Source organism: Bacillus rossius (assembly GCF_032445375.1).
Source record: "Bacillus rossius redtenbacheri isolate Brsri chromosome 4 unlocalized genomic scaffold, Brsri_v3 Brsri_v3_scf4_2, whole genome shotgun sequence".
In the NCBI taxonomy this organism is placed as follows: Eukaryota; Metazoa; Arthropoda; class Insecta; order Phasmatodea; family Bacillidae; genus Bacillus; species Bacillus rossius.
In genome coordinates, this window is record NW_026962011.1 from 38,072,999 (window position 1) to 38,100,515 (window position 27,517).

General features: G+C 37.3%; 2 protein-coding genes across 8 annotated transcripts; one reads left to right on the top strand and one right to left on the bottom strand.

Annotated features, from left to right (window-relative positions):
- Nucleotides 1-1,268: 1,268 nt before the first annotated feature.
- Nucleotides 1,269-13,200, bottom strand: LOC134542497 (box C/D snoRNA protein 1). The gene is made up of 6 exons (XM_063386837.1): nucleotides 12,930-13,200; nucleotides 9,506-9,687; nucleotides 5,605-5,696; nucleotides 4,116-4,291; nucleotides 1,967-2,241; nucleotides 1,269-1,553 (listed from the first exon to the last, which is right to left on the bottom strand). Exons 1-6 carry the CDS (start codon nucleotides 12,950-12,952, stop codon nucleotides 1,384-1,386), a joined length of 918 nt encoding a protein of 305 aa, XP_063242907.1. The 5' UTR covers nucleotides 12,953-13,200; the 3' UTR covers nucleotides 1,269-1,383.
- A 47-nt stretch (nucleotides 13,201-13,247) lies between these two features.
- LOC134542499 (kynurenine aminotransferase) lies at nucleotides 13,248-25,923 on the top strand. Of its 7 annotated transcripts, none has more exons than XM_063386846.1 (10): nucleotides 13,273-13,329; nucleotides 13,441-13,488; nucleotides 15,731-15,891; nucleotides 17,232-17,382; nucleotides 18,323-18,559; nucleotides 19,095-19,341; nucleotides 20,361-20,527; nucleotides 21,594-21,780; nucleotides 23,117-23,280; nucleotides 24,067-25,923. In XM_063386846.1, the coding sequence occupies exons 3-10, from the start codon at nucleotides 15,731-15,733 to the stop codon at nucleotides 24,124-24,126; spliced, it is 1,374 nt and encodes a 457-aa protein (XP_063242916.1). In that variant the 5' UTR covers nucleotides 13,273-13,329; nucleotides 13,441-13,488; the 3' UTR covers nucleotides 24,127-25,923. The 7 variants fall into 7 exon arrangements, with proteins under 7 accessions (XP_063242914.1, XP_063242910.1, XP_063242913.1 ...); XM_063386845.1 differs by having other exon boundaries at nucleotides 13,281-13,329; nucleotides 19,098-19,341; XM_063386844.1 differs by lacking the exon at nucleotides 13,441-13,488 and having other exon boundaries at nucleotides 13,248-13,329; nucleotides 19,098-19,341.
- The last annotated feature ends 1,594 nt before the right edge of the window (nucleotides 25,924-27,517 follow it).

The window sequence follows — 27,517 nt, forward strand, 5'->3', positions numbered from 1 at the left end:
GTTTTACCATTCACTGATGTTAAAAGCTTACAAATAATTATATTTCAAAGATATTTGTAGAATCTCAATTGGTTAAAACAAACGTTTAACCTTGAACATTGGTTAATTTTCAGGAAATATTTGTTTGGGCCTGACAAAAACACTTCTACTATGATGACAACATAAATACTAACAAAAAAAATATTTTATGAAAGATTTAATACATAAACAATTGTAGCATCATAAATTTTAATAAAAGGTTTAAAAAAAATGTAAACAACATTAAGAACATGGTGCCTGTTGTGAAAATAATTAAATTTTAATTTCACCACATAGTAAAACATATACAATTTGTTGCTTTTTCTTCAACTTATTTTTTTATTTTAAAATTATTTGCTGATAAAGTTAACTTTAATCATCATGAGTTTTATAATAATATGTTAAGTTTGAAAACAGCTTGTGTTGTGATGTACTGTTACGTAGTTGGATGTGGCTGAAAATATTTTCAACTATTTTACGAACTGGTAATTAGAACTTTTTTAAAATCATAACAATCTGTAATATGGCAAGTACAGTGTGGAAGTATTTTCATCTGGACCAGTCTGACTTGAACTATGCTGTATATATGTACCATGAACATCTCACGTGGGCAATAGCCAACTACCCCACTAACATGAGAAAACATTTGAAGCATAAAAGTCTAGGTGTGTGTGTAACTGAACCAAGTACCTGGAAAGACTGTGAAATCGAAGAAAGTAAAGACACTCCCAATTTACTCGTAGAGAGTCAACCCACTCTAGCAGCTTTTATAAACAAACATGTAACCTAAATGCCAGTGATATTCGTGGAAAGCAAATTACTATCCAGATAGGCAACATTATGTGCTAGGACTTACAGCCATTTTCTATTGCAGAAGATAAGGGGTTATCTTGTAACCCAGATATGATATTCCATCTCGGAACCATTTTGCCATTAAGACAATAACTTAACTTTCTCACCTGTCATACAACACATGAAATACTTTGTCACTAATCTTAAACTCACAAATTTTGCAAACCAATGATCCAGGTTCGGAACTGACCTGACCATCGGAATCTATGAATTTTCTATAATTTGGCATTTTCACTTAATCCATGCTTAGCATCTAAAATTACTTAAAACTACTTTTTTGATGCATTTTGTTATGCATCGGAGCATAATGTCTGTGGTGAAAATTATTACTGAATTCTAGTCCTTCTAACTGTCTTCATAGAAGAACCGTCTTAACTGTTGGGATAAAAATTCAGAAATTTGAGTTATTTCAAAATTATTTATGAGAATATAAAAAAAAAAAATGTACAGTAGCTACACTGATTTCATATCCTAACATCTGTTTCGCATAAATAAGTTCTGTGTAGAGTGTGATCAACTGTTCTGCAGAGGCCTTTCTTTCTGCCTGCGTTTTCCATCATCTGGATTGTCTGAATCAGAATTGTAGAACAGGAAGTTATCTTGCTTGTTTCTTGGCAGTGCTGTATTCATGTAGCCATTGAAACGTGGCGGTACGGACTTGAAAGATCCAAACTCTTCATCATCTGGGGGGGAAAAAAAACAAAACAGAATAGCATCTAACTTTTCCACATGAACTGAAAAATTAAAATAACCAAAATATTAATTTAAAAATTATTATACAGTCAAGTGAATAAAAGAAGTCAGTTATTTGAAACAACACACATGTGGTTTTAAGTCTGCAGAGAATCGTAACAAAGAAATGTATATGAATTCGGGGCTTTCAAAATGGCACATTTATTTATTCATACCAATGGTATTGAGGTCATTAGTGATGAACTGTAAAAATTAATATTTGTAGCCATGCTAGCCTCAGAAAGAAATTAAAATCCACATTTTTTTATTTTTTAACTTGTACTACATGCCCACAGTTTGTATAATTTTGAATGTTTATGCATGGAAATAAAACTATGTAATGTTGACGCTGGTGACGGCGTACCCGAGTCCACGATGGGGTAGGCGTGCCTGTGGTCCTTGAGCACGACGTGGATGGTGGGGAACTCTATGAGGTACTTGCCGCGCAGGCCGCCCCCCAGGGTGGCGGACGGGTCCAGCTCGTAGAACCGCGACGGGTGCTCCGTCTTCAGCAGGAGCGCCGCCCCCTCCAGGCCCTGCGAGTGGTAGAACTGCAGGCTCTCCCCGAGCGCCTCGTCGCACCTGGCGGGGTCCAGGTACTTGCTGGCGAGCACCGCCAGCCGCTCGTCCTCCGGCAGTCTGTCGACCGACATTCTCTTCAACCCAACTAGAGCTTGGTATTACAGACGACGAGGACAATGGAACGAGAATGGAGCATTCACGTAATGGAGAGAGGGAGGGGGGAACAGGAATGCTTTGAGAAAATCTGCTGGCTCACAGCAACATCCACCAAGTTTCACAATTGAGAAAAATCTGACTTTAAACCCATTGGAAATCAAAACTCCAATCACCTAGGCGGAAGGCAAAGTCTTCTGGCCACTCAACCATTTTGTGGACCCCAACTGGTGAAAAAAAAACGAACATATCTCAGATAGGTAGCAGGTAGGTTTGAATCAGATTCCTCTAATTCACAATGGATTTACTGTTGGGTAAAAATTAAAAAAAAAAAAAAAAAAAAGTACTACTATATATTGTCATTTACACACTCAAAAATATTAATTTAAAGAACTTAAGAGCTGAAAATGTATGCTCATATTAAATTTACTCATGCTGGCAGGAGTACAGCCTCGAGGAAGCATAGTACAGGGATATAGCTCCAAATTTTTAGGATGCCATTTTTGTGAATACCTGATGGAATTGAACCACTTACAGGAATTATTTCACAGTTGTATCTGTAATAATTGTGTTATGGAAGTAATGCAGAAATGTGCATGACCCCTATCATGGTGAAATGAATAAATATGTGGGTGCCTTGAAATGGTGGACCAGGAGACAGTCAGGGCCTGCGTCCCATGTTTGGAGCCTAATTTCTAATTCAAACGTCTGAAACTTGAAAAGAAAACAAAGTTAAAACTTAGCAGTGACACAGTCCTGGCAAACAGACATGAAATTATCTGCCCTGGACTCTCGTCAACACGTTATTTGCGAGCCGCCGAACGGCGTGACCTGTTGGACACAGCACTGAACAGCAGCTGCATCCCCCATGCAGGGAAGAGGCTGGTGCGTGATCTCACTGACCAATCACAATACAGCTCTTACAAGGACACAACACTATACAAATATGTTAAACCTTGCAATGAGGCTTCCCCTGCAAAAAATAAACCATGAAAAGTCACAAAGTCTTTTCTAATTGCCTGATGCAATGAGACAACGTTCCCATTTTCTGTGAGAGACAACCATTGCCTTTTTGCTATCATAAGAAATACATACGGAACACACCAGAATATCTCAGCATTAAAAAAAAATGTCCAAAAAAATTGGCAACGCCAAGTCTCGCATCTGTTTCTCGTCCTTTCTTCTACCAACACAATATACAATGTTCCGGAAACATACTACAGCTTTCAAATAAATCCAAACGTAAAATACCAACATAAAAACCATACTTAAACTGAATAAAATACTGAAAAAATGCATTTTCACAAACACTAATCCAGTAAAAACAAAGTGAGAACCAGTAAAAACATTGTTAAAGAACTTTTCTGAATAAAATAGTTAAAATACTTAAAATACCACAATTACTTATAAGAATATTGAGAATGGTAAAATACCAGTGTGATAAACTAGGTCACTAGGAACTTGAAACCAGCTAATTAACATGGATGACCAAAACATTATATTTACTAATCTAAAAACTACTTATTAAGATGGGGAGGGCAGGGTCTTTAAATGTTACATGCTTTTCGGTACTGTTTCAGTTTTATTGCAATTTACCTTACAATCTTGTCCCTAAATATAAGAGGAGAATATTAGAATTTAACACAATAATATCTACAAGCAATAAATTAATCAAACAAGTAAAATCAACCATGCAAGCATTCTCAATGCTTGCAGTTAATACATCCCTTCCCACAACAGAACACTTTTGCAGACCCACTTCAAATAACGTACACTGTAGAGGACATGCCCCTCCACGCTGTCGTGAATAATGGAGCTGCTCGCACAGTGTTTCTCACCTGTCGTCAACACAAGTGATGTTCGCTTGCGCAAAAACCCACTCCACATGCCAGGAGATCGACCTGGTGTGCCAGTTCAGGTACGTGGTGTTCGCTTTGTGCCGCGAAAAATTCTTTGGCAGGAAGTCAAGGTGGATCGTCCTTTCGATAGCTGCTTTCTTCAGTCTGTGCAGATGCTGGAAAACATAAGAACATTAAGTTGAAGTTGCAGGCATGCATCTGACAACACAGTCACAAGTATGGCCTACAGTGGTCTATGAGGCAGACCATACTCTCTCACTAAGGCAACTTGGACTCAAATCCAGCAGACCAAGACTCAGTTTAATATGAAGGAAAAATTTTTTGTTACATTTTGTGTGTGCTAAAAGGTGTATTGACAATAAGTTTATTCAAAACAGTAACACACGGCACAGACCAAGAACATGGGGAAGGAACTGGCCATGGAGTGTGGTAAGCAACCATCCCAGCTTTCGCATGGTGTGACATCGAGAAAAACACTGGAAACCAAAATCAGGATTGATGGACCGGGATTCTAGCGCGGATCCTCTGGAATGCGAGTCCAGTATCTCACCACTGTGCCACTTCGCTTCACTTGAGGAAAGTGCGACAGACATCACACGGTCTCTTCAGGGTACTTCCCTCTCCCTCCATAACTGCATTTTTCCCCCCTCTTTTCCTCCACAATTTCATCCATTATCGAGGCTTTCTAGGGTTGCCAGTTGGTTTCACAAAGTAACAGCCAACAGTCTATGGTTCAACACATTCTGCAGGTTGTGTGTGTGTAAGTAGAAACTTCAGGGCAGATGGGTGCCTTACATGTTGTGCACTTTCGTAATTTTCCAGTTTTTTTTTTCCTGTGAGGTAAAATAACCAGATTTAATTTAAGAAAATATGTTTCAGCACCGCTGCAAAAAAAAAACAACTCAACCTGCAGTGTAACAGTGATAATATTCATAACCGTCTCCTCCTGTTTCACAAACGCAACCGATCGCACGATGAGAAAAGTTCTCACCAGTAAACAGAGACCTGTCTCAAAGGTCAACAATATATCATTCGTTGCAACCAATTTGGGTGGCGTCCAATGAAAGTTGAAAACTCGGCTAGATGAAAGGACAAGGCTGCTCCCAGCTTTTCAAAAATAAAACCATTATTTGTTAGTGTGAGAGGAATGCTCGTAGCACGACCAACGACGAGTTATAGATCTTTCACTATACATGGCAAATATCTTTATGGGGTGTATCCTTCTCAAGACCAATACCAACTTTCACGCTGATTCCCTTGAATTACGCTGTTCGTTTTCAACCAACATGTATGAGAGTGTAAAGGGAAAGGGATGTTTACAGTGCACCTAATGTACAGTAAAGCCGATGGAGACATGACTTCTAGGCTCCGATTCAGCACTCGCAAACAAATCTGAACCATGCCGGATGGTGGGTCTGAATGTCCGCTTCTCCAATAAGCAAAGAGCAGTTCCACACGTATAACTCACCACAGGTAAGTCACCTAGCCGCGTGTAGTACTTGCATGGGTCTCGGGCAGCTATTTCGATACGCCGACTCGTTTCTTCCAGCAATGTGTAATCTGTGAAACAAAATCAAGCAAACTCACCTCCAACATTTTCATCAAAATTACTAATAGGTGGGATCTCAATTTTCTCCAATTTAAATCACAAAGAATACCTTGAATCTGAATACAGGTCTGAAGGGTCAGAAATAAAATAATGTAGAAGAAATTTAAAAAAAAGTTAACTCTGGTGTTAAAACATTCTACCCTTCAAATGTTTGTTTCACACTCTGTAAGTTTCCCTAACCAATACATGTCATAATTTTATTTACGTAATTATATGTTGAAAGTATAATATCTTTGGAATGGTAATAGGAAAAGTACAAAGAAAAACACAAATATACCTAGTAAACATCACAGTTGCCAGCATCATTGTTTTGAGTTAACTACATTCCCTCCAATAGTTTCCTTCAAAAATTTTCCTCAGGTCTTTCAAATAGTAGAAACTTGATGGTATTTAAATTTTATTGGTTCATCCTTAATCATAATTCAAGAAGACATATCTTTCTATCTGTAGAATATTATTTTAAATACCAGGTTTCCAATGCTTGCCCTGAAAATCCTATTAGTGTCAGTTTACTGTAATTAAGCAGAAGTTATATTAGAGAGAAAAACATGGAAGCATGAACTCAAAGGTGTAAATATCATAACTGTGACAGACATCACTGTAGCAGCAAGCCTTAGGTAATTTACGAAATCATTTAAATTACATACAAGCTGGCTGAGGTTCTTAATGCAGCACAACATTCTTGAAAAGTCGTGACTCCAGACAAGTCAAGTACGTACAGATCTGTTTGGCAGCCATTTACCCAACCCTGCTATTTTCATCCACACAAATTTGTAACAAAAATTCCTCCTGGTTTCTCCCTGACATTAATTCCAAATTTCCCTGACTAACATTTTTTTTTTTTTTTTTTTTAAATTTACCTACTTAATTTTCTGAAAGAGATAAAGGCAATCCAGTCTCCACCATCCCTACAGCTGGCCTAGTTCTCTCTTCACTTTCTTTATTCCAAACAGAACCTTGCATTGGCCATTCTTATAGCATGTATGACTATTGAACGAACACACCAACAAAAAAAAATTGCTCTCACAGACTGGATGATGTCAGACTGGGCCACGACGTTTTCCTCTCAAATTACTATCGCTGGGGAATTTACACCAACTCACTGCAACGTCCGCCTCATTTTCCACTTGAAAATACTGGTTCGAACACGCCAGTAACTAAACCCATCTCCTTAGTGGAAGCAATTAATCTGACCACTAAACTGTTGTGGTTTCACCACACTACAGAAAAAAAATAAGCCTAGAGTCCCCAGTAATAAATTATTTATCTTAAAAATGGCCAAATTTATATTACCTTTGATCCCAGTCAAATTCTCAGCAGCTTTTGGCGTAACTTTTAACTTATGATTCCATACTATTTACAAAGGGAGGACACGACTTGGGATAATCACTTCGGGATGAGACTGTGTATTAGTAGTACATCTTTACAATGTTAATCCCTTAAAATAGCTTTTGAAAATTTAAATACCTACAGTTTATATACTAGTTAAGTTTCACTCTGGCCAATTGTGTGGTAACACTTGCCGCACAGACGCTCTGGTTTCGATTCTCGCTGTCACTTTTATTAAAATATTATTTTTTTTAATATGTCTACTGTTTACAGATAATATTTATTGAAATATAAATAATATTTATATATTTATTATAAATTACTTGAAATTTAAATTACAGTAATAATTCAACCTTTCAAATACAAAATAATGAATATAAAAATAACAGCTATAAATAAATTCTAATGACTTGACATCATTGAATTATTACTGTAATTAAAACAAAAAGTAAAAACTAAATTTTTTTCAAAAATTGTTTATATTTAAATCAATGCTATTATTAAACCATGAATTTATTAATTTTTTTCAATTATTAAAAAAAAGTGACAGCAAGAATCAAAACCTGTGCGTCTGGACAGCAAGCATGTTACCACCCCGGCAGCTACGCTATTGGCAGAGTGAAACTTAACTAGCATATAAACTGTGCTTGACTAGCTCACTCCATCCTGATTTACTACAGTTCAAAAGTGTTTAAAACACTCGTGATCATAGGCGTGCCCAGACATTTCCATTAGGGGGGGCCCTGCTAAATTTTTAAATCAGAAGCTGAATTTAGAATGTTAAATAGCCTAAATACATTCACTCATTGCCGTGTTTATATTTTTGTGCAGTATCAAGTTAATATTTATATCCGTATAATTTTAAAAATCTTGACAATATGTTGTTTTATTTTTCATAGACAATGTTTAAAGGGTACTTACACATTTTTTCCCCCTCGAATTTTCCAATAGCTTGGTCCAGATCTACCTTGAAATGAACTTCTTTTTAGTGAATGCAAACACAGCAATTCAGACAACAGAACTTTAACAAACCTCTTAATTTTTTTTTTGCTTGGCCATTTTAAGGGACCTCATGTTTTTAATAAACTAAGGCGGCTGTATTTCCAGAACGATAAAATGTTTAAAAATATTGTTAATTAGCACGCTGCAACACTGAAACACAGTTTGAGTGTCACAGTGCCAGGAATATACGAATATTAACGAATGCATTAGAGAAAAAGCCGCTTTGAGTGATTATATTAGGGGGGGCCATGGCCCACCTGGCCCCCCCTGTAGGCACGCCTATGCTCGTGATGTCACCAACATGGCTGTGGTGCGATCATTTCTGCCCCTTCACTCTAACAGGACAAGCACGGGAATATGGGGGTGTGGGCGGGGAACACTTACATGCTTGTTTTGCACAAATAAAAATCTAATTGTTATGAAACTAACTTTTGGTATTGTATTATACACAACCCTACCTAATCTAGTATATAACACAATACAGAAGATATATATTACCCACAGTATCATTATATACTACAATCTCACCCGGTTCAGTATATTTTATGATACTATTTTTAAATTATTATTCATTTTTAATTGATTTTATCATACTGGGTATTGTAAAGTATACTATACTATAGGCGTACCTATTCTAGTATGTAACACAATACCATTCATGTATTACCTTCGGTGTCGTATTCTATACTACAATCACACTCAGGTTAAGTAATCCATTTTGTGATACCAAATTTTTTTAATTTTTACTGTTAAATTATTATTAATAATTTTAACTTACTACTGGGATGTCATTATAAAAACTTCAGCCATACCTATTCTAGTATAGAATACAGTACCAAAGATACATTGCTTTCTATACCAAATTGAAATATCCTCAATAAAAATATCACCTACAAAACAAGCATGTGAATCTTCCCCAAACCAAAATGTCCTATTCCCACGCTTGTACTGTAAAAACGTACTGGACATAATTACTTCAGCATCACCTTGTTGACGACTTCATCAATATCCCTGCCATATTGGGATGTAAACTTATAAAAAAATTTAAAAAAATAATTATATAGAAGACTTAACCTCACCAAACCTTTCGCTTTGTTTTTATAATTTTGAGTGCAAAACGAACCTTTCCTACGAAAACAAGCCTTTTTTACACTACCTTGTAAATTTTATGATTCACCTAACCAAAGAAACAAATATTTTACCTAACATTACAAATAAAACTCATACAACAAACCGGTAACCTAATGCAGCAAACAAAATGCACATAAAATACTAATAAAAATCACTTTAACACTTAAAAAAAAACCATGCCATAAAATAAGTTCGTTCGAAATTGACAACAGAGACTGATTTACTACATGCAATTTAATTTAGTTTGCTGTATTAAACTAAAATAATACTAAACTAGACCCTAATGTACAGTATTTACCACTCTGAAGATCCATATTTGTGAATCTATTCAGGGGCTTGTAGGCCACTCTATCTCTTTGCCCAGAGCATGACAGCTCCTTTTTGTGAATCTTGATGCAAGACAGGCAACAGGTTTTCACTTCACACCTGGGGCAAGCATATTTGGCATCGTTGTCATCACATACTTCACACCTACCCAACCTAGAATACACATTGAAATTAGTATTACTTTTTTAGTTGTACAGCTTCATAAACATTGAAATTATTAATGGGTAATTATGAAGGAATCTCTTTTCTGAAAAAATTAGAAATAATTTTCACATTGTTTTTCACTTCCTGACATGTTTTCAAATCATCATGTAAAAAGGTGTTGCAATATTTCAAGCAGTTTATAGTTAACCATCATATAATCTGTTTAAGTTAGTTGTATATATACATACATAATAATATTGTGATACTGTTACAATGGTTGGTTATGTTAGCTACATTTAATGTAATTTAAGATAGCATAGGTTGTTGGTTATGAGCTGGCCTACAGTAAACCAGTTCTATACGAAGAGTATACAGATCTTCGCTATTGAAGACTGCATTAAGTTACTAACCTTGAATGATGAACATTACTTAGAAAGGTTCTTTAAAATGAGTCTATAACCAACATGTACATAAAATATGATTCATATTTGCTTCATTTTATTAGAATTTAGTTAATTTAGCATAATATGCAAGCAGATACAGAGTTGATTCACCAAAAATTATATAGATCAACTACAAAAAAATGTGAAAAAAGGTTTTTGGCTGATTGATTGTTACACTTGCGATTGGGTCTCCCCCCCACCACCAAATCCAACCAATTTCTGACACCTCTTCCTCAAGTCCTTTCCTCTTCTCACATCCAGTATCTTTCCTTCAATCCTATTCCACTCCCTCCCCGTCCTCCAAATACATACAAAGAAAGTTACAAGCTCTTACAAAGGGGAAGTTTACATAAAAATTTGTGTGCCTTGAAGGTAAATATACTGAGACCACAGCAAAATGTCTCCAAAAACCAAACTGCAGCAGGCCGGAACTACACAACTACAGGTCCCTGCATGGATCCTGGATCAGAGATAACTGACGAAGGGCGTCTCCAGAGACACTCGTGCTTAAAGAAATGAGTCGTGCCCAGCGCATGCACGAAGGGGAAGAAGGGGAATACACCCTCTAGGGGCGGATGGGTAAACATAACACCACAGTCTCTCGTCGGGACGGCCGTGCTCGAGGCCAGCGCACGTAGTTTTGAACTCATCGAGCCAGCTCCTCCGTCACCAGGGGCGTACCCGGGGGGTGTTTTAGGGGTTCTAACCCCCCCCTCCCCCCCTTTAAGCCATTATTATTTTTCTTATCTGAAAGCAGGTTAGCTAAGAGCCTGGGTGTCTTACTGCTATCACCGGCCACTGCACTGGAGGGGAAGAGTAAGCGAGCCCTACAGATTCTCCTTCCCTTCCCCTACCCCTGTCGCGAGCAGAAGCTATAAGGTTGTGACGCCGTGACGGGTCCCAAGTTTTCAAATATCTTACACCTACTGTATTTAACCAGCGCGATAATTATAAGCAGGTGGTGACTGGGTAACTCTTCAAGCTAAAGCTAATTGTTTCCAGGAATAGGCCAGTTCTGCCAAAACCCAACCATTTTTATTCTTTTTTTTTTTTTTGTATTGTCGAGCTTTGAGCATGATTTATGATTTTGAGCGGGACGTGGACAAGGCACTTGGATTGATTAAAATATCTTTGATTAATATCTTAGTTCATCACTCAAACAATTTTTTTATTAAAAAATTAATAATTTTTTACCATTACAATATTTAAAGTTAAGTACCGAAAACTGCTCAAATAGCACTATTTTACACCTTAAAATTCAAATTTTTCCAGGGGAGGACCCCCGGACCCCCCGCTTTAATAGGGGGGGGGGACCATGCTTCTTACCCCCCCCTCCCCCCATACACAAATCCTGGCTACGCTACTGTCCGTCACCAACTCAGGTTACATTTGCTGCATTATCAATGCTGTGATATCCTGTTTGTTCTACTTGCGGGAAACAGTACGGTGGGTGGTCGTTCTACTCATGCAGGCAAGATGCTCTCAGGTCGCTCCGGCCATGCTCTCGGTGTTCCCACCCTTGAGGAACACTTGTGAAGGCAACTAGTCTACTTTAGTGTTCGCAATGTTCGGCATATTGTGATTTTGGGACAATTAATAACTTATTTATCACATTACATATAACAATATCATACATTAGGCCTATATATATATATTAATTTTTTGAAAAAAAAAATTTTTTTGGCAACATAATTTCTTTTATTACTACATATTATATGAAGGAGATCGTTATTTACCATCTTATGTTTAAATATGAAATCATTTTATACAGCTCTCTTCATTTGCGGGACAATATCAGGTATTTCCAAAGCAGTTGCCACCTTCGATTTATCTTAATACACAATTGTATTTTTTAATGTTTGATTTTGTGCCAAGTTAAAAAAGATAATCAAGTCGTTCTCATCACCTATATGACTTTTACCAAATTTTTTTTATCTAATTGCATTTTGCTCCAAGGGCCCTTCTAAAATGGCACGGAAACAGTTCACGTAAACGGAGACTGATCTCATGGAAGAGTTTCTACAATAGCACGCAGATGGAGATGGACCTGAACGGATTAGCTTAGCAATGCTGAGCTCTTCCGTTTACGTTTCTCTGTGCGACCAATAGAAGCAAAGTACTTGGCTGCGGTGGTGGTATGATCTAAATACGTTAACAATTGTTTCAATTACATGTATATATAGTGTGCTATTATAACTTTGTCGTTTATTTTTATAATATATGTAAATTCTATCCATTCTATATTCTCGAAGCATAATGTATTTTATGGTTAAATTAATATTTCTTAACCTTGAAATGCCATCTCATTGGTTGCCATTTGTTATGTTTCCAAGCATTGCGGAAGCAGCAGACGCGATAGTGAAATGTTCCGGGAGATCCGTTTACTTGCCACTGTGGAAATGGCCTAACTCTTGCAACTCCTAGGGAACAAAAGAGACGGCGAGTAAAACAAATCTAACGTTTGGAAGGTTGGTTAACCTAACAAACCGTCCTGAATATTTGTTAGTACTTTTAATGTAGCTTACCTAACCTAAACAACTGTTTCTCACCATTTTCGTTATATTTTAAGTACCTGATCTAACCACACTAGTTAAAACGGCAAAGTACTTGAAGTATTACAAAAACCTTTTAATAAAATGATTGAAAAGCATGTCAGGAAGTAGTATTACAAAGTTTTTTTTATTAAAATGATTGAAAAGCATTTCAGGAAGTAAAAAAAAAAAAATTTGGAATTATTATTCTTTTTATAGAAAGAAGCTCTTCTTCAGAATAATGTTATTTTAATATATAAAGCCCTATATACTGTACCGGCTGGTTTTTAAAGGTGGCATCACTATAACTTCTTGATCAATAACAAATAAGCAACTCTAATTACTACAAAATCACGAAAACATTAACACGTGGGAATGCTCAGGTTCACCAATATACATGTTCTAAAATTGTTTTTAATACTCTGACTCTGTCCAAGATAATTTATTCTTTTAACAGTCGGAGAAATTTTGTAAATTTTCATTGTAAAAAATCAATTAAGTTTGACAGAATAATTATTTGAAGTGCATGTTTTGATTTTACATTTGTTCAGTTTTTAAGTCCACGGAGAAATGTAACAGTGTTGGCAATAAGACATATCAGGCTTTGCAGACGACGAAAAGTGGGGGTGGATCGGTGGAAGTGGAAGTGGTACAGAAAGAGAGGAATTTCACTTGAGGCGAGTAGTTAGAGAAAGTAAAGTAAATGTAACGTGTTTTTTTCTTGTGACCGGTTGCGTTGGCAAGTTAGCTTAAAGCTGTGCAATAGCTATAATTTATTCTCGTTTTAGGTTCTGCTTGTGGAGAAAAACCAAAAATTAAAAGACCAATTTTGTTGTGTAAGATAACTTTTTTTAAAAATAATATTTAATTTAATTTACACTACATTTATTGCATGCCATATGTTATAAGCCAGAGTGATTGCATACAGTTTAAGCCTGAATTGCTTATAATGTGTAGGTTTTTATGTTATTGCTTAATGATGTAGTGCCGAAAAAGTTTGTTAAAACTTTTTTCATACAGTGGTAGGTAGGTATCTTGTAATTTTGAAATTCTTGCAATGGGACATTGTTTCAATCCATGTCATTCAAACTTTTTTCAGTCTTCTGAACTCCTGCATCCTTTTCTCTCCTATCACCTTCTCTTTAAGCTCTTCTACTTCATCCCAGACCTCGCCACAAAGTAAAGAAGAAGTGCTACCCTCTGTGTCCTCCAAACCCTTTGAAGCTTGCTCAATAAATTCCTCTATTCCCCCACCCTTCCCCCCTCCCAACCACCCTGTAAAACTCAAATGATTTTAACTGAGAATGGTAGTATGCTTTTAGTCCTGCATGTTATTGTTATAACTTGTTGAATGATTTTTTATGTAGTTTTTATTTTTAGGAAACAAAATAGTTCCAAAATTTATATTGATACCTAGCATTAGGTACCCCTGTAGAGCATGCAGACAAAAAAAAATATCAAAACTTTAATTTTTATTGTCTTTTATATTATAAAATTGCTAATATTCCCTTGTTTTGTAACATTTATAATGCTACGAGTATGTAGGATGTTCAGGAATCGCTGGCATAAATTTAATGGGTGGTAGGAATTGCCATAATGTGAAAATTTTGTGAAGAAAAATTTGTGACCCTGCAAAGTTGTATAGTACACAAACAGTAGTGTGCAAATTTGAATTTTACATGCACCAGGGACCACACATTTGGATTAGCCATACGCACTAGCAACCAGTGGTTTTGATATAGGCCTACACTGTAAAGGTTGGTTGGTTGTGGTATGTTCACGTGTTCGGCTTCAGACAATCAGCACAGTGTTGACTGTTGGTGAGTGACCTCACGTGCACGGAGATGGTCGCTGTGCACTTGGTGTACGGGGAGGTGGGAAGAATTGCAGCGGGAGCGGTGCACATTTGCCAGGGATGCTCTTCCAAGAAATAGGAAGACCTGCCTGAAACTGGCAGTCTGATACCGTGAAGGATGCTACTCAGCAGACAGCTGGTTGCTGACTGCTAGTGGCTGACTCTTAGCACCCCACTTGTCACCTGCTTCCATCTCACCACTGCGGTCATGCGTCCAGTGTCTTCCGTCACCCATACTTTGAAAGCATAATTTTTTTTTCTCAGATGGTGTTTAAAATGTTGTATGCAGGTTCTGTTTGAAATTTTTTAAATGTATAGAGAGAATTAGGATGGCTATGGGGATGGCGAAGGTTGAATTTGGTTATTTCTTTTGGAAAATTGCAAAATAGATAAATTATGTTTAAAAAATCTATCAGGTAATTTTTTTTACTGATTTGTGTGGATACCCCGATTTTGTGTCTATGCACAAATACACTCTGGCCAATCACATGAGGCACAGCTACTGTTGCTCTGCTTTGGCAGGGTGTGACTTTGCTCTCTGTCTCTAAAGTGGAGGAACAGCCTTAGCTTAAAACTACAACTCGGTAGTGAGTCGTAATATTTAATAGTATCGCAGTGGCCCATCTTTTAAAAATATGACCTTCCATGCATCACTAGAGGCTGTGTATCTGCCCAGTCATTGCTCGGAATACCATGTTACGTAATTAAGATGTGAAACTTCCCCGATAAGCCCGATGTTGCGACCTTGTAGTACGACCCAGTCTGCCTCTTTGCTTATCATCTATGAGTTGACCTTGGATGTTTACGAAACTTGGGTACGTGTTCATTGCGTCACACTCTGGATCTGGACGTATATCAAACACATTTACGGGAGCTACTTGAAAATTTAGAAATTTATGCAAGCATAAATGTGTCTGCCTCTTGTTTTTTTCCTTCATAAAAGCTTACAGTTTTGCTAACATTTAATTAAATACAAGTTTTTTTTGTCATCAATCAGTAAAATTATATATATCTCCTTAAATGATTTTTGAAGTAATAAATCTACTTGCACTTTAATTATTTTCATATTTTTATGTTCTGTTTATTTTTTGTGTGTAATGATCATGTGGTTTTATCACGTGGGTAAGTGTAAGAAAAGAATTGTCGCCCTGAGTGAATGAAGAAATAAACTGCAGGAAGGGTTCCCCTGCAGCAGGTTTGAAGTTTGGAACAATGTCTTGCAGATGCTGAGCATCGTGCGTGGCGGCAGACAGTTGACCCGGTTCATCCCCTCCCTCGGCGCGGCCGCAGTCCAGCCAACCACTTACAGCTCAACCACGTCGGCCATGAGCGGCGAGAAGTTCGGCATCCCGGAGAGATACCTCGGCTCCGAGAAGAGCGTCTGGTGGGTGGGCGTCGGATAGCGTCGACTTGTGCAGTCGGTCGAGATGGAGACAGATTTTATTTATTACCCATAAGAGTTCATTAAATCCAATTTAAATATCTATAAAATATACATTTTATTTCATTTCTCATCCATAGTTCCTAATAAAATTTGTATACTTGTAACTGTTGGGGGGGGGGGGGGGGGGAGAAATGGTTTTAACCTGTAATTGCTGGAATGTTAAGTATAGTGCTACAAGAAACATACGAGCCTCCTCGAATCTTTCCCCATGCATCAACTACCTTCACATCCTGTGGCGAGCCAGGAGAGTGGTGGACACAAATCCATTGAGCTTGAGCCTGTCTTGCACGAGCAGCAATGTAGTTACTCAGGAATTTTCTGATCACTCGTTTGGTAACTTAATGTTTCAGTTTTTTAAATTAATTAATTAATTAAAAGCAATGGTAAACGACTGCACAGTCAACCTGCCGTGAAAACCCCCAAGTGCACCGTTGCTTCCTTCACCGTGACATTACCTTGGTCAACTGTGCTCGGACACAAGTATCCAGAAATCATCATGAATGTGATCATATTTGCAAACGCAGCTGGATTGTGCTTGTATCACCGCAGGACACGTGTGCAGCAATCGACAGTGGAATGTAGCTAGGTATCTGAGCCAATCGGATCATGATAAGCAGGCAGCCCACGATTACATGGCTCAGCCGCCGCAAGACGTACGTTATGTGCCACTTCAGAGCATCAAAACAGAACAAGTTACCACTGAGCATGAATGAAAAAAAATTATAACACACTAAATTTTTTGTTGCCACCCTTTTTACTGAAAACCAAATTTACACTTTGTCATTGTTGTTAGCCAGTTCTGAATGCTTTTCTTTTTTTAACTGAACACTAGGATGAATAATTTTTCAAGCAAATTTGGCAGTGATTTACTTTTCACATACATCATTGAAATTTTTCAAAATTAACATCATTGAGGTTATCTCCAGACTACTTCTTGGACTTAAAAATACGCAAACCATTCAGGAAAAATGTTATTTGCATCATATTCATGCACAGTAAATAATTGTGTACCTGTCCAAATCAACAGTGTGATGGTAAATTATGCTGTGTGTAGTAGGAACATGATTTTGTCAATATTAACTACGGGTCTGAGTTACGCAATCCTAACATTGTGTTATTAAAATAGTGCATTGAAACTAAGGAATTGGGAGAGTATTTATCAATTTGGCAGCAAGCAAAACTTTAGGCCATTTTATTAAGTTCACCCTATTATTTTATACACTCAGTGTATGTATGAAGATGAATGATTTCATTACGTGTGGTGTTTTGTTTCCCTTAAGGGTTGAATACATTCAGTTGGCCTTGGAACACAACCCCCTGAATCTCGGCCAAGGCTTCCCGGACTTTGCACCTCCAGAGTATGTCACCAAAGCCATCGCAGATATCGCACAGGGAGACAATGTGCTGCTTCATCAGTATACGAGAGGTTTTGTGAGTATCATCTACCATTCTGGATGAAACAGTGACCATGTCACACTAGGACCTTTCACTGTATTCATTTTCAAAAACAAAAATAAGTTATTATTTTTTTCTCTCTGGGGAAAACTAGTTAGGTCAAAGGAAATTCAGCCCTATAATAATTCTGTAGAAACTAAGAACAAATTTTGCCACTAGGGTTCCAATGATTACGGTATTGTATGTAGTATGTGAAACTTAGCATTAGTATGTGAGGTGAGATATTATGTTATATCTAGAGACAAGATTTTATAGTTTTATTTTTAGTCCAATTTCATTTTTAAGACAGAAGATTTCTGTGTTATTGTTTTTATTTTCATAATATCTGTTTTTGTAATATACCTACATACATACTCCACCAAAATAGTGGTAAAAATTATATGCTGCATTTTTACATTAAAATAATTTTTAATAAATTGGTCTAAAACAGATACATTCAGAACAATAAAAATAAATAAGCTAGTATTTGTGGTTTAAAAATGATTCAGTAAGAGATGTAAATAAAAAAAGTTCATTTAATATTTTCGATCCATGCACTTCTGTACAAATTTTTGTTCGGAAATCACATTCCGTGAATTTCAAACATTAAAAGATTACTTTTTTTTAAATTTAAATTAAGTTTTGGTTAAATGCCTATCGTTCCATGATAAAACTAGCATTTCAGTGCTGTATGGTGCATTAACTTGGAGTTTAATGTTATGCAGTGTTTTGATGTGATTTTTCAGTGTTATTTCGGTTTTATCGCGATTCACCATATGATCTTGTCCCTAGTCATAGCATGATTTGTTTTGAATGAGTGATCATGGTTGTAATCATGGTTTGACCAATGTATGATGCAGTTACCAAACTGTCTTGTTTATGAGAGTCATCAGTTGTGTTACTTGTGGGTTGTGGGTGATTTCCTAAATTGCGGTAGGGTCACCCACGGCTGGTGAACGCACTGGCCAAGCTGTACTCCCGGCTGATTGGCCGCCAGCTCAACCCCCTGACCGAGGTGATCGTGACCGCGGGTGCGTACGAAGCCCTCTTCGCCACCATCCTGGGGCACACGCACCCTGGAGACGAGGTGATCGTCATCGAGCCCTTCTTCGACTGCTACGTGCCCATGGTGAAGGCGGGACAGGGCGTCCCGAGGTTCATCGCCCTGAAGCCGGTGAGCCCTCGACGTTTTTCTCCGCGTGCCAAGCAGGGGCGTAGCCAGGGCGGGTGGGTTTTAGGCGTTAGGCTTAGCACCAAATCTTTAATTAATTTCTTATTCATCACTCAAACAAATTTCATATTAAAATTAATAAAAATTTTACCATTACAATATTTTAATTTAAGTACCGAAAACTGCTAAAATAGCACTATTTTACACCTTAAAATCCAAATTTTCTCGGGGGAGGAGCCCTGGACCCCCCGCTTTAATATGGGGGGGGGGCGGCATGCTTCTTAACACCCCCCCCATACACAAATCCTGGCTACGCTACTGGTGCCAACAGATGTAGGTACACAGTCCGCTTGCACGGAATGTCAACTAGAGCTCTGCAGCCAGTCAAATTTCAAAACGGTACTTATTTAAAAAAAAAAACACCCATCACATTATTTACTGTGATTAAGATGGCAATATTTGAAAAAACCATACAGTTTAGAGTGGTTTTGTGTGTATCTATGGGAGTGCCGAGTGGTGGTGTACTTTGTTTTTCAAGCAGAAGAAGACGAACGGTGTGATATCATCGGCAGACTGGGTGCTGGACCCGGATGAGTTGGCGAGCCTGTTCAACGCCAAGACCAAGGCAATCATCCTCAACACGCCGCACAACCCTCTGGGCAAAGTGTTCAGCCGGTCCGAGCTCGAGATGATCGCAGACTTGTGCAAGAAGTGGAATGTCCTGTGCGTGGCAGACGAGGTGTACGAATGGCTCGTTTACAAGCCAAATGAGCATATCCGCATTGGTGAGTACCATAATGAAGCTGAACTACATTTTTTAATAAAATAATTTTTACATATGCAAATTAAAAGTCATGTTATCATCTTAATAGTTCACATTTTTGCTATTACATTAGAACCCTGTGATTACATTCAAAGGGAAAATAAAGCATCAGCAGAAAACTGTTATAATCATAAACTGAATTTTTACTATCTCTGTTCTATTGTATTGATTTCTTTGTTTATTACCAAAAAAAAAAAACATAAAGAGATTTTAACAGTAATATTACTGTTAGTTTTTATTAATACTTTTTAGACAAGTAAACTCAGTTTCCGATAGCAATTGTATCTGAAAACTCACAGTAAATTATGTGCTGCCTAAAGATGATTCTATTGGAGCATAATTTCCAGGATATTTGTTTTAAAATCAAAGTATGTTCAAAAATCCTTCTTTGAATTAATTTGCTGTTTTTATATGTATCATTAAATTATTGCCTTGCTCTGTGAAGAAAATGCTGTTTACTGTAAAACATCGGCATAACGAGCAATGCAATTCAAGTTTTTAGTTATTTTTCCTAATGCTTGGAATGACATTAGTTAAATTATGTCTTCCCAAGCATTTCCCTGTATCTAATTTCAGTCAGATATTAACTAATAGGCTGGAGTCTCTAACCACCGGGACGACTATTGTTGTGATACGAGGTCATGAGCACTGCTCCAGAGATTGCCCGAAGCCAGGTCCCGCGTCCTGCCGAGCTGTAACACAGCACGGAAGCTGCTCTGCAACACTGCAACCTGTCGCTTGGCATTCAAGACGGAGGCACTAATTCCCCTTTAATTCCTTATACTTTAACCTGTAGGAGTCGTATTTAAATTTCTGATAGACCATTATTTAGTAAAGATGAAAAGTTGACAGCATAAAATTTTCAAAGTTTTGTCAAATAAAGGGTTTAGGAATATTAAAAGTAGTTTCACAGCATCTGTTACGCTAGATCAAAAGGAAAGACGTGGCAAGCGTGTACGAGCTGTGTTGCATGTGTCCCAGCGACCCTGCCTGGCATGTGGGAGAGGACCATCACGATTGGCTCGGCCGGCAAGACCTTCAGCGTGACGGGCTGGAAGATGGGCTGGGCTTATGGGCCGGCGGGGCTCATCAGGAATCTGCAGATGGTTCACCAGAACTGCGTCTACACGTGTTCCACCATCTTGCAGGTGAGGGGCGTCCGGCGGTGTGGCCCTGAAGTGTTGTTGGAGCTCTCTTGGTTTGATCTTGCTGTGGCTGACTGAGTGCACCAGAACTAGCAATAAGAACCTACTCATTTCTTCTGTTGAAGTTTTTGAAAGACTCTATGGAATGTGATGTGAAATAGATTTTTAGAGCACATAATGCATGATTATTTTAATTCACTTCTTCACCAAGTGTTTGGAATTTTCTGGGCAAGACTGTCCGAATAGCTGATTATGCTCACTAACTGAAGGATTAATTTTGGGCCAGAAAAAGGGATACATTAACTTGAAACGACACCAACTGCACTGAATATTGTTTTTTATATATGTACTCCAAATCGGGCCTATAGTGAATGCTTGCTTCTCCTTCGCACTTTTATTGTTTATTGAACTTTAGTGGGTCATGTTTATATATATTGCATGCTATTAAATTCAACCAATTTTGAATATATTTCTGTGTTACCTCAGAAAATCAGATTGAGGACTTAACATACTCAGGACTGGTCAATTTTGAATCTCTGTGAGTCTGCTTTTAGGTGAATTCAGCACATCCATCACAACCTATCACACAGACAGTTTTAACTCTACCACAGCTAGCTAACAAAAAAGTCATCCAGCAAACAAATTGACTTGTGCCCCACGCAGATTGTGGTGGACACAGAGATGTACCATTTACAAGGAGGAAAACAGTTGTGGCTTAAAAGGAATGGCCGCGTTGTGGCGCCGAGTTTCAAACAGCGTATGGCCTGTGTCGACAGCAGATTTAGGAAAGGTCAACGTCAGTTCCAGAAATGTTCCAGTAACTGAAGTGCTGCTGACGGACTTAAATATTTGGGCATGGTAAATTACTGTGAAAAACAAGTCTCTTTTGTAGGTAGTGTGTTAATAATTTTTTCCCACATTAGTCCATTTCGATGATTTCTCGGTAAAGTAAGAAGGTAAGTCTTGCTCTCGGTATGTTAAAATTTGATGTCGAAACATTCCAGGAGGATCTTGAGAAATCCTCCTGTGTTGGGCGGGCACCCGGGAGCTGTTTGTGTGGTGTCCCCAGGAGGCGGTGGCCCAGGGCTTCGAACTGGAGCTGGAGCGCCTGGGCCGGCCCGAGAGCTACTTCACCAGCCTGGCGGAGGAGCTGCTGTCCAAGCGAGACTTCATGGCCTCCTTCCTGTCGGACGTGGGCATGGTGCCCACCATACCTGAGGGGGGCTACTTCATGGTCGCCGACTGGACCGCCCTGAGTACGCTGCCCGCACTTGGCTCGCCCTTCACTGGCGTTTCCCGACTCTGTTTCATTTTTATAACAGGATATTTCAGTGTTTTCATTATCCATATAAATAAAACTAAAATATTTCTTAATACTTATTCCACCAAAATTGTCGCATTTTGAATCTAATACTTATTCCACCAAAATTGTCGCATTTTGAATCTAATACTTATTCCACCAAAATTGTCGCATTTTGAATCTTAAATGTCGCACTTATACAATAAAATTATTAGTAGTGGCTGGAAAAATTAGCATCTATAACATGAAATTAGAATGAAATTTATTTGAAACATTAATTACACTCTAAATGTTTGAAAACTAAATGGTAAACTCTCAATCATCCGGGCCCTGAATATATATTTTCCATGTTATCAATGCTTAAATTTAGTTTAATTATTAGTTGTTTTTTTTTATTATTTCCTGAAACGGTCAATGAAAAAGAAATTGGCATTGCACCTGCACATGTCTTTGTTTGACCGTTCATGACCTGTGACCTGTCACTGTGCCAAATGGCTATCACGTGGGGACCCGTCATTTCACCCACCTCCGCAAATGTTACATTTGACACACTTTAAATTGGAGGAGGATGCCCTGACTGCTGCTTCACGTCTTAAGCTCGGCTGGCCGGCACCTGGAGAATGTGGCTGGCTACCAGGGTTGTGGGGGGGAAAAAAGTTTTTAATTTTTTTTTTTTTAAACCAGGTGTTTTTTTTTTTAATTTATCAAAAAAACAAGCGTTCTTTATTATGTTAGTTGTTTTTATTCTTAGCATGGTCAAATGAAAGCCATACAACATCCCGCTTTCTGCCACTCATGTTGAACCAGAATAGTTAAAACATCAATGAACTAAAGTCCAGCAAATCTGCACAGCTACCGGAACTTAGTCACAGAAAGGGTATTTCCCCACATGAAGAGTTTTCTCCATAGCATGGGTGTTTCCCACAGAATAGGGATTTACTTTAGAGTTTGGGATTTTTCACAGAATAGGAATTGTTTTTAATAATTTTTTTATTTATTTCCTCTTTGTTTTTTACACTCTGCAATTCACTAATTAATTCTAATTTTACAGGAGTATTTGACTGGGTATAATTTACAACTTATTCATATAATGTAAATGATAAGATCGTGATTAGTAAATAATTTTTTGTTCCTGGAAAATCACAAGAAACAGTAATGAGCTAACATTTGTTGCTATTAGAGTGGAATCAGAGACCTTTCATTAAGAATGCATGTCGTATTGTGTCCGACCACATCATGTGGAAGGAGCATGTGGAACTCGCTGAGAGTGCGAGAGCGTGTACTGTGTGCAGCGAGCAAGGTGCGGCTGGAGGAGGAGACGGACAGGAACAAGGACTACCGCTTCACCAAGTGGATGACGAAGAACGTGAAGCTCCAGGGCATTCCTCCCTCTGCGTTCTACAGCCCGGAGCACAGCCACCTGGGCGAGGACTACGTGCGGTACTGCTTCATCAAGGTGAGGGGCGCGCTGGCTGCCATTTGCACGAGTGGGATACGCAACTGACGTCGGCGTTCACGTTAGCAGTGTATTTTTATGGACTCCCTTCCTCTTCACTTTACATTCTTTTATAGTAATTATTTCAAAGTACCTAGCTAAATAATTTTTTTATAATGCACACTTTATTAATGCCACCATAAAAAAAACACATGTATTCTTATTTTAAAGTAGGCAAAATCCATAACAATCAGAATTGTATCCATTAAATATTGTAACCAATGTACGTATAAAATGGCACAGTGTAAAACTTAGTGCTATTTTAAAGTCATCTTAACTAAATATTCTTGATGAAACATTTGATGTTTTATGTGATGTTGTATATAACAAAACAAATGTGTACATACCTACATAAGCACTTCTCTTGTTTGCAGTTGTAAATCACATTGAGTAATGGCTAGGGACACCTGTATTTCGCGATTTCATTTCATGTCAAGGTATTTCAAAAAACACTGTAGCTTTTTCTAAGAGTCATGGCAAATTGTGAGGGTGCAGCAGTACGGTGAACACATTCTCACTGGCCCCGTCAAGAGCGGGACGACACCTCTCACCGACCTCAGCCAATAATCACAGGAGAAAAGCTACAGTATTTTGTGAAATACCTTGGCACAAAATGTATTCGCGAAATACAGGTGTCTCTAGTAATGGCTACTTTTTATTATTATTATTATTATTATTATTATTATTATTATTTGTTTCATTAATTTGTGATGCTTGTGATCATAAGCTAACATTTTTTGCTTACAGAAAGATGAGAATCTGAAGAAAGCAGCAGAAATTTTGAAGAAATGGAAAGAGAGTTCTTGAAGAATGAGTTTAGTTCTCGAGACTGTTTCAAGTTGGTGCCATTTCTCATGTAATGTTCGACGACAGCCAGGTCTCAAGGCAGGATGTGCCGTGGATGTAGCCACAGCTCGGTCAAGAAACCAGTTTACATGCTCCACGCACGGAAACTACCTACAAATTAAAAGAAAAATATTTTAATGTATTTTTGAAATTATGTATTATATGCTCATGTGTCGATCATCAATTGGACTGCTGTTAGCAATTGTGATCTTGGTAAATGCCAAAACATAAATATTGAGATTACATCTTCTGTATTGCCAGTAAGTTGTGTTTGAGTGGTTAAAATTCTACCAGTCTGATTTTATGGTGAAAGGGTTTTCAAATTTTCAGTTACCTCAGTTTGTGATTTCGGCACCTTTGAATCACTATTGCTCAACACTGTCCAACTATATTTTTTTAAACAAATACATATACGTACATACATACTATTAATGGGTTTATTGGTTTAAGGCAGTCATTGCTAGCAGGTTGTGGTAATGTAAGTACTAATTTACTTCAATCTTTGAAGTTAAACGTAGTTTATCTCAGTATGAACACATTTACTTGTGAGAAGAATCTATTTTATTTATATTATTTTCTACTTTCTTCATCAAATTGCTACCCAACTTGGAATTCGGAAAAGTTACTTCAGGACTGAGGTACTGAAGGAGTAAGTACCCTTCTCAATCGCTACATAGAGGCGATTGTGGTTTAAAAGCCAGTGGACTTAAAGTGGGCTTTATCGCAAGAGGGAAAATTGGTTGAATTACCCATATGCTTACATGTTTTAAATTTTTTTTGGATCAGTGTTACATTGGTACCTGATCTACATTTTAATTTTGATACATACATCTTTATGAATTTGGTAGCTGTCCACTGATGTTTACTGTTGTGGACTGTACAGTTGCTTAGAAAACTCTGAAAACATGGATATTAGAAGTTATTTGGTTATCTTTTACTTGTTATGTATTAGTAAAAAATTTTGAATGTTGAGTAGCTAAGTGTAGAAAAGATCCTATATCCCCACAAAATAGTTATTTAGGTTTTTCGTAAGAACTTTGTGAAGAAAGATTTTATATTGATAGACTGGTCTTATTTACCTGATTAGGTTTTTCTTATGAGAAGTTTGTTTAGCTTTTCTCTTTTTAGAAAACGACATACACAGTTTAAAAAGTCTTTTCAATATACATACGTATATGGTATTGATAAAATGGATAAAATGGCAGTAATTGTTTTAGAAAATTTTCTGAACCCAAGCAAATATTATTTTAGATTGCATTTTTCTCCCTAGTAATACTGAGATTTCTGTATTCCAACTTTTCCTCTCCTCGTTCTCACCACAAACTTGTTGCCCGACACATACTAATTTACTTATTGCTGTTATCTGTTGTACATGCCACCGCTGTTTCTTTTAAGTACACAGGTATTGTAATGCTTAGTTTTGCATATTAACTTGCTTTCTTCTCCGGTGCTTCCATGAAGAGAAAAATCAAAGTCTTAATAGAGGTAATAGGATAGCTGGTCTTCTCCTGTTATTCAGGTTCTAATTATAAAATAAGTACCGTACTTACATATGTTAGACATAGCTTAATTCTACAATATGAGACATGCTATGAAATGCTTGCTTGCTATTTGTTTAGTGTTTTGTCCTTATTGTGTAGTATTTTCATTAACATAGTATGTACACATTTTCTTAATGGTGCTTACCGAACTTGCAAAAATATTAATAAAAACTTATTTTTCATTTTGCTGAATAAATTATTTTGATTGTCACTTCAATTATTTTTTTCTTCTGACTTTGTTTTCTTTTCTCGCTCTTTTTTTTTCTTTCTTCCTTCCATTGCATCAACTGCAGCTTAAACATGGTGCAAAAGTTTTCTGTCAGTTATTAGTTACCTTGAATTTGCTGTGAGATGTGTTTGTTATGTAGTGTTTGTTTTTTGAAATGGGGTGTAATGTGTGTTGTTGTTAATTGCCTTTTTAAATTCTACAGTGGATTTTTAATTTATCAACTTGAAGTATAAACTGAAAATTTACAATACTAACACCAAAAGTCTTTCAAACATTTAAACTTTTTGGTTGTGTAACAAGCTTTCCCAATAGTAGTTTTTTGCCTTTGTTCTTTTATACATATTATTTTACTAATTGGATAATTAAGTTTTAAGATTTTTTTTTATCTTCTGTTACTTGTTGGAAAATTGAAACATTTTATGGATCTGCATTATTTTCAAACTTTCGAATATGTTTTATATGAATATAACTGTAGTAATTTTCTGCTTAAAATACATACCTTTTGCATCTCATAAATGAGTTGCAAACTCAATATATGCTTGATAAAAGTTTAATACATTCAACATTTGTTCTGGGAAATATTTGAATATTTGTTTGTTAATTTTTCTGTGATATTTTTTAATGGAATGCTGAACTATTGGAGTAAAGAGTGAATTTTCATAACGTTAGTTTTGAGTATACTTTTCACTTGTGTTGCTGATGATGTTAAAATAAAACTATTTAAAGAAGTGAACTAAAAGGCTGAGTGGTTGGATTGCTGTGCTTGACTGTCTCAGTGTAGTGCTGAATTTTCCCTCAATGTTGCTGAGCAGAAGCTAACTGACAAATGTCGTCCACTATCTCAATGTGCTTGAAGGTTTGTCTGGGAAACATCTGTGTGCTCCATTCAATAGGCTAAATAAATGTGCTCGCCAGTTGAAAACAGTGCAGTTTTTGCCATCGATCCATCGCACATATCAGTTTCTGCATCTCCCGCCAGCTCCGAGATGTTATTATCCACAAGAATTTTTTTCCTTCTTTCAGTACATTTCAGCTGTGAAAAACTTGATCTGAAAAATTTGATACTGACGTAAGCTACAAGCATGATCTTAAAAATCAACTGCTCTAACGCTTGGTAACTGCTGCATCGTACACGTAACTTAAGTGTTCAGTGCAGGGGCGTAGCCAGGGGGGGGTTTTAGGGGTTCGAACCCCCCCCTTAGCACCAAATCTTTAATTAATTTCTTACTCATCACTCAAACAAATTTCATATTAAAATTAATAAAATTTTTACCATTACAATATTTAAATTTAAGCACCGAAAACTGCTAAAATAGCACTATTTTACACCTTAAAATCCAAATTTTTCCGGGGGAGGACCCCCGGACCCCCCGCTTTAATACGGGGGGAGGGGGGCCATGCTTCTTAACACCCCCCATACGCAAATCCTGGCTACGCCACTGGTTCAGTGTGGCTCATTGTATGTCATGTGTAGAGTAATTTGAAATATGCTTTATTTTTACTTGTATGTTTAGGTGATCAATAAATAAATTATATTTTTTTATTGAGAAAAAAATATATTATTTACTACCACAAGTATGAA

What these genes read in the sequence shown, in the direction of transcription:
- LOC134542499 (XM_063386840.1), top strand. Translation starts at nt 15,731, where the DNA reads ATGCTGAGCATCGTGCGTGGCGGCAGACAGTTGACCCGGTTCATCCCC. An exon ending in GGCTCCGAGAAGAGCGTCTG is followed by an intron (nt 15,892 to 17,231) that starts GTGGGTGGGCGT and finishes GTTTCCCTTAAG; the next exon opens with GGTTGAATACATTCAGTTGG. An exon ending in AAATGAGCATATCCGCATTG is followed by an intron (nt 19,342 to 20,360) that starts GTGAGTACCATA and finishes CATGTGTCCCAG; the next exon opens with CGACCCTGCCTGGCATGTGG.
- LOC134542497 (XM_063386837.1), bottom strand. Translation starts at nt 12,952, where the DNA reads ATGCCACCTTTAAAAACCAGCCG. An exon ending in AAATATGGATCTTCAGAGTG is followed by an intron (nt 5,697 to 9,505) that starts GTAAATACTGTA and finishes TTTGTTTCACAG; the next exon opens with ATTACACATTGCTGGAAGAA. An exon ending in ATCACTTGTGTTGACGACAG is followed by an intron (nt 2,242 to 4,115) that starts GTGAGAAACACT and finishes GTCGGTCGACAG; the next exon opens with ACTGCCGGAGGACGAGCGGC.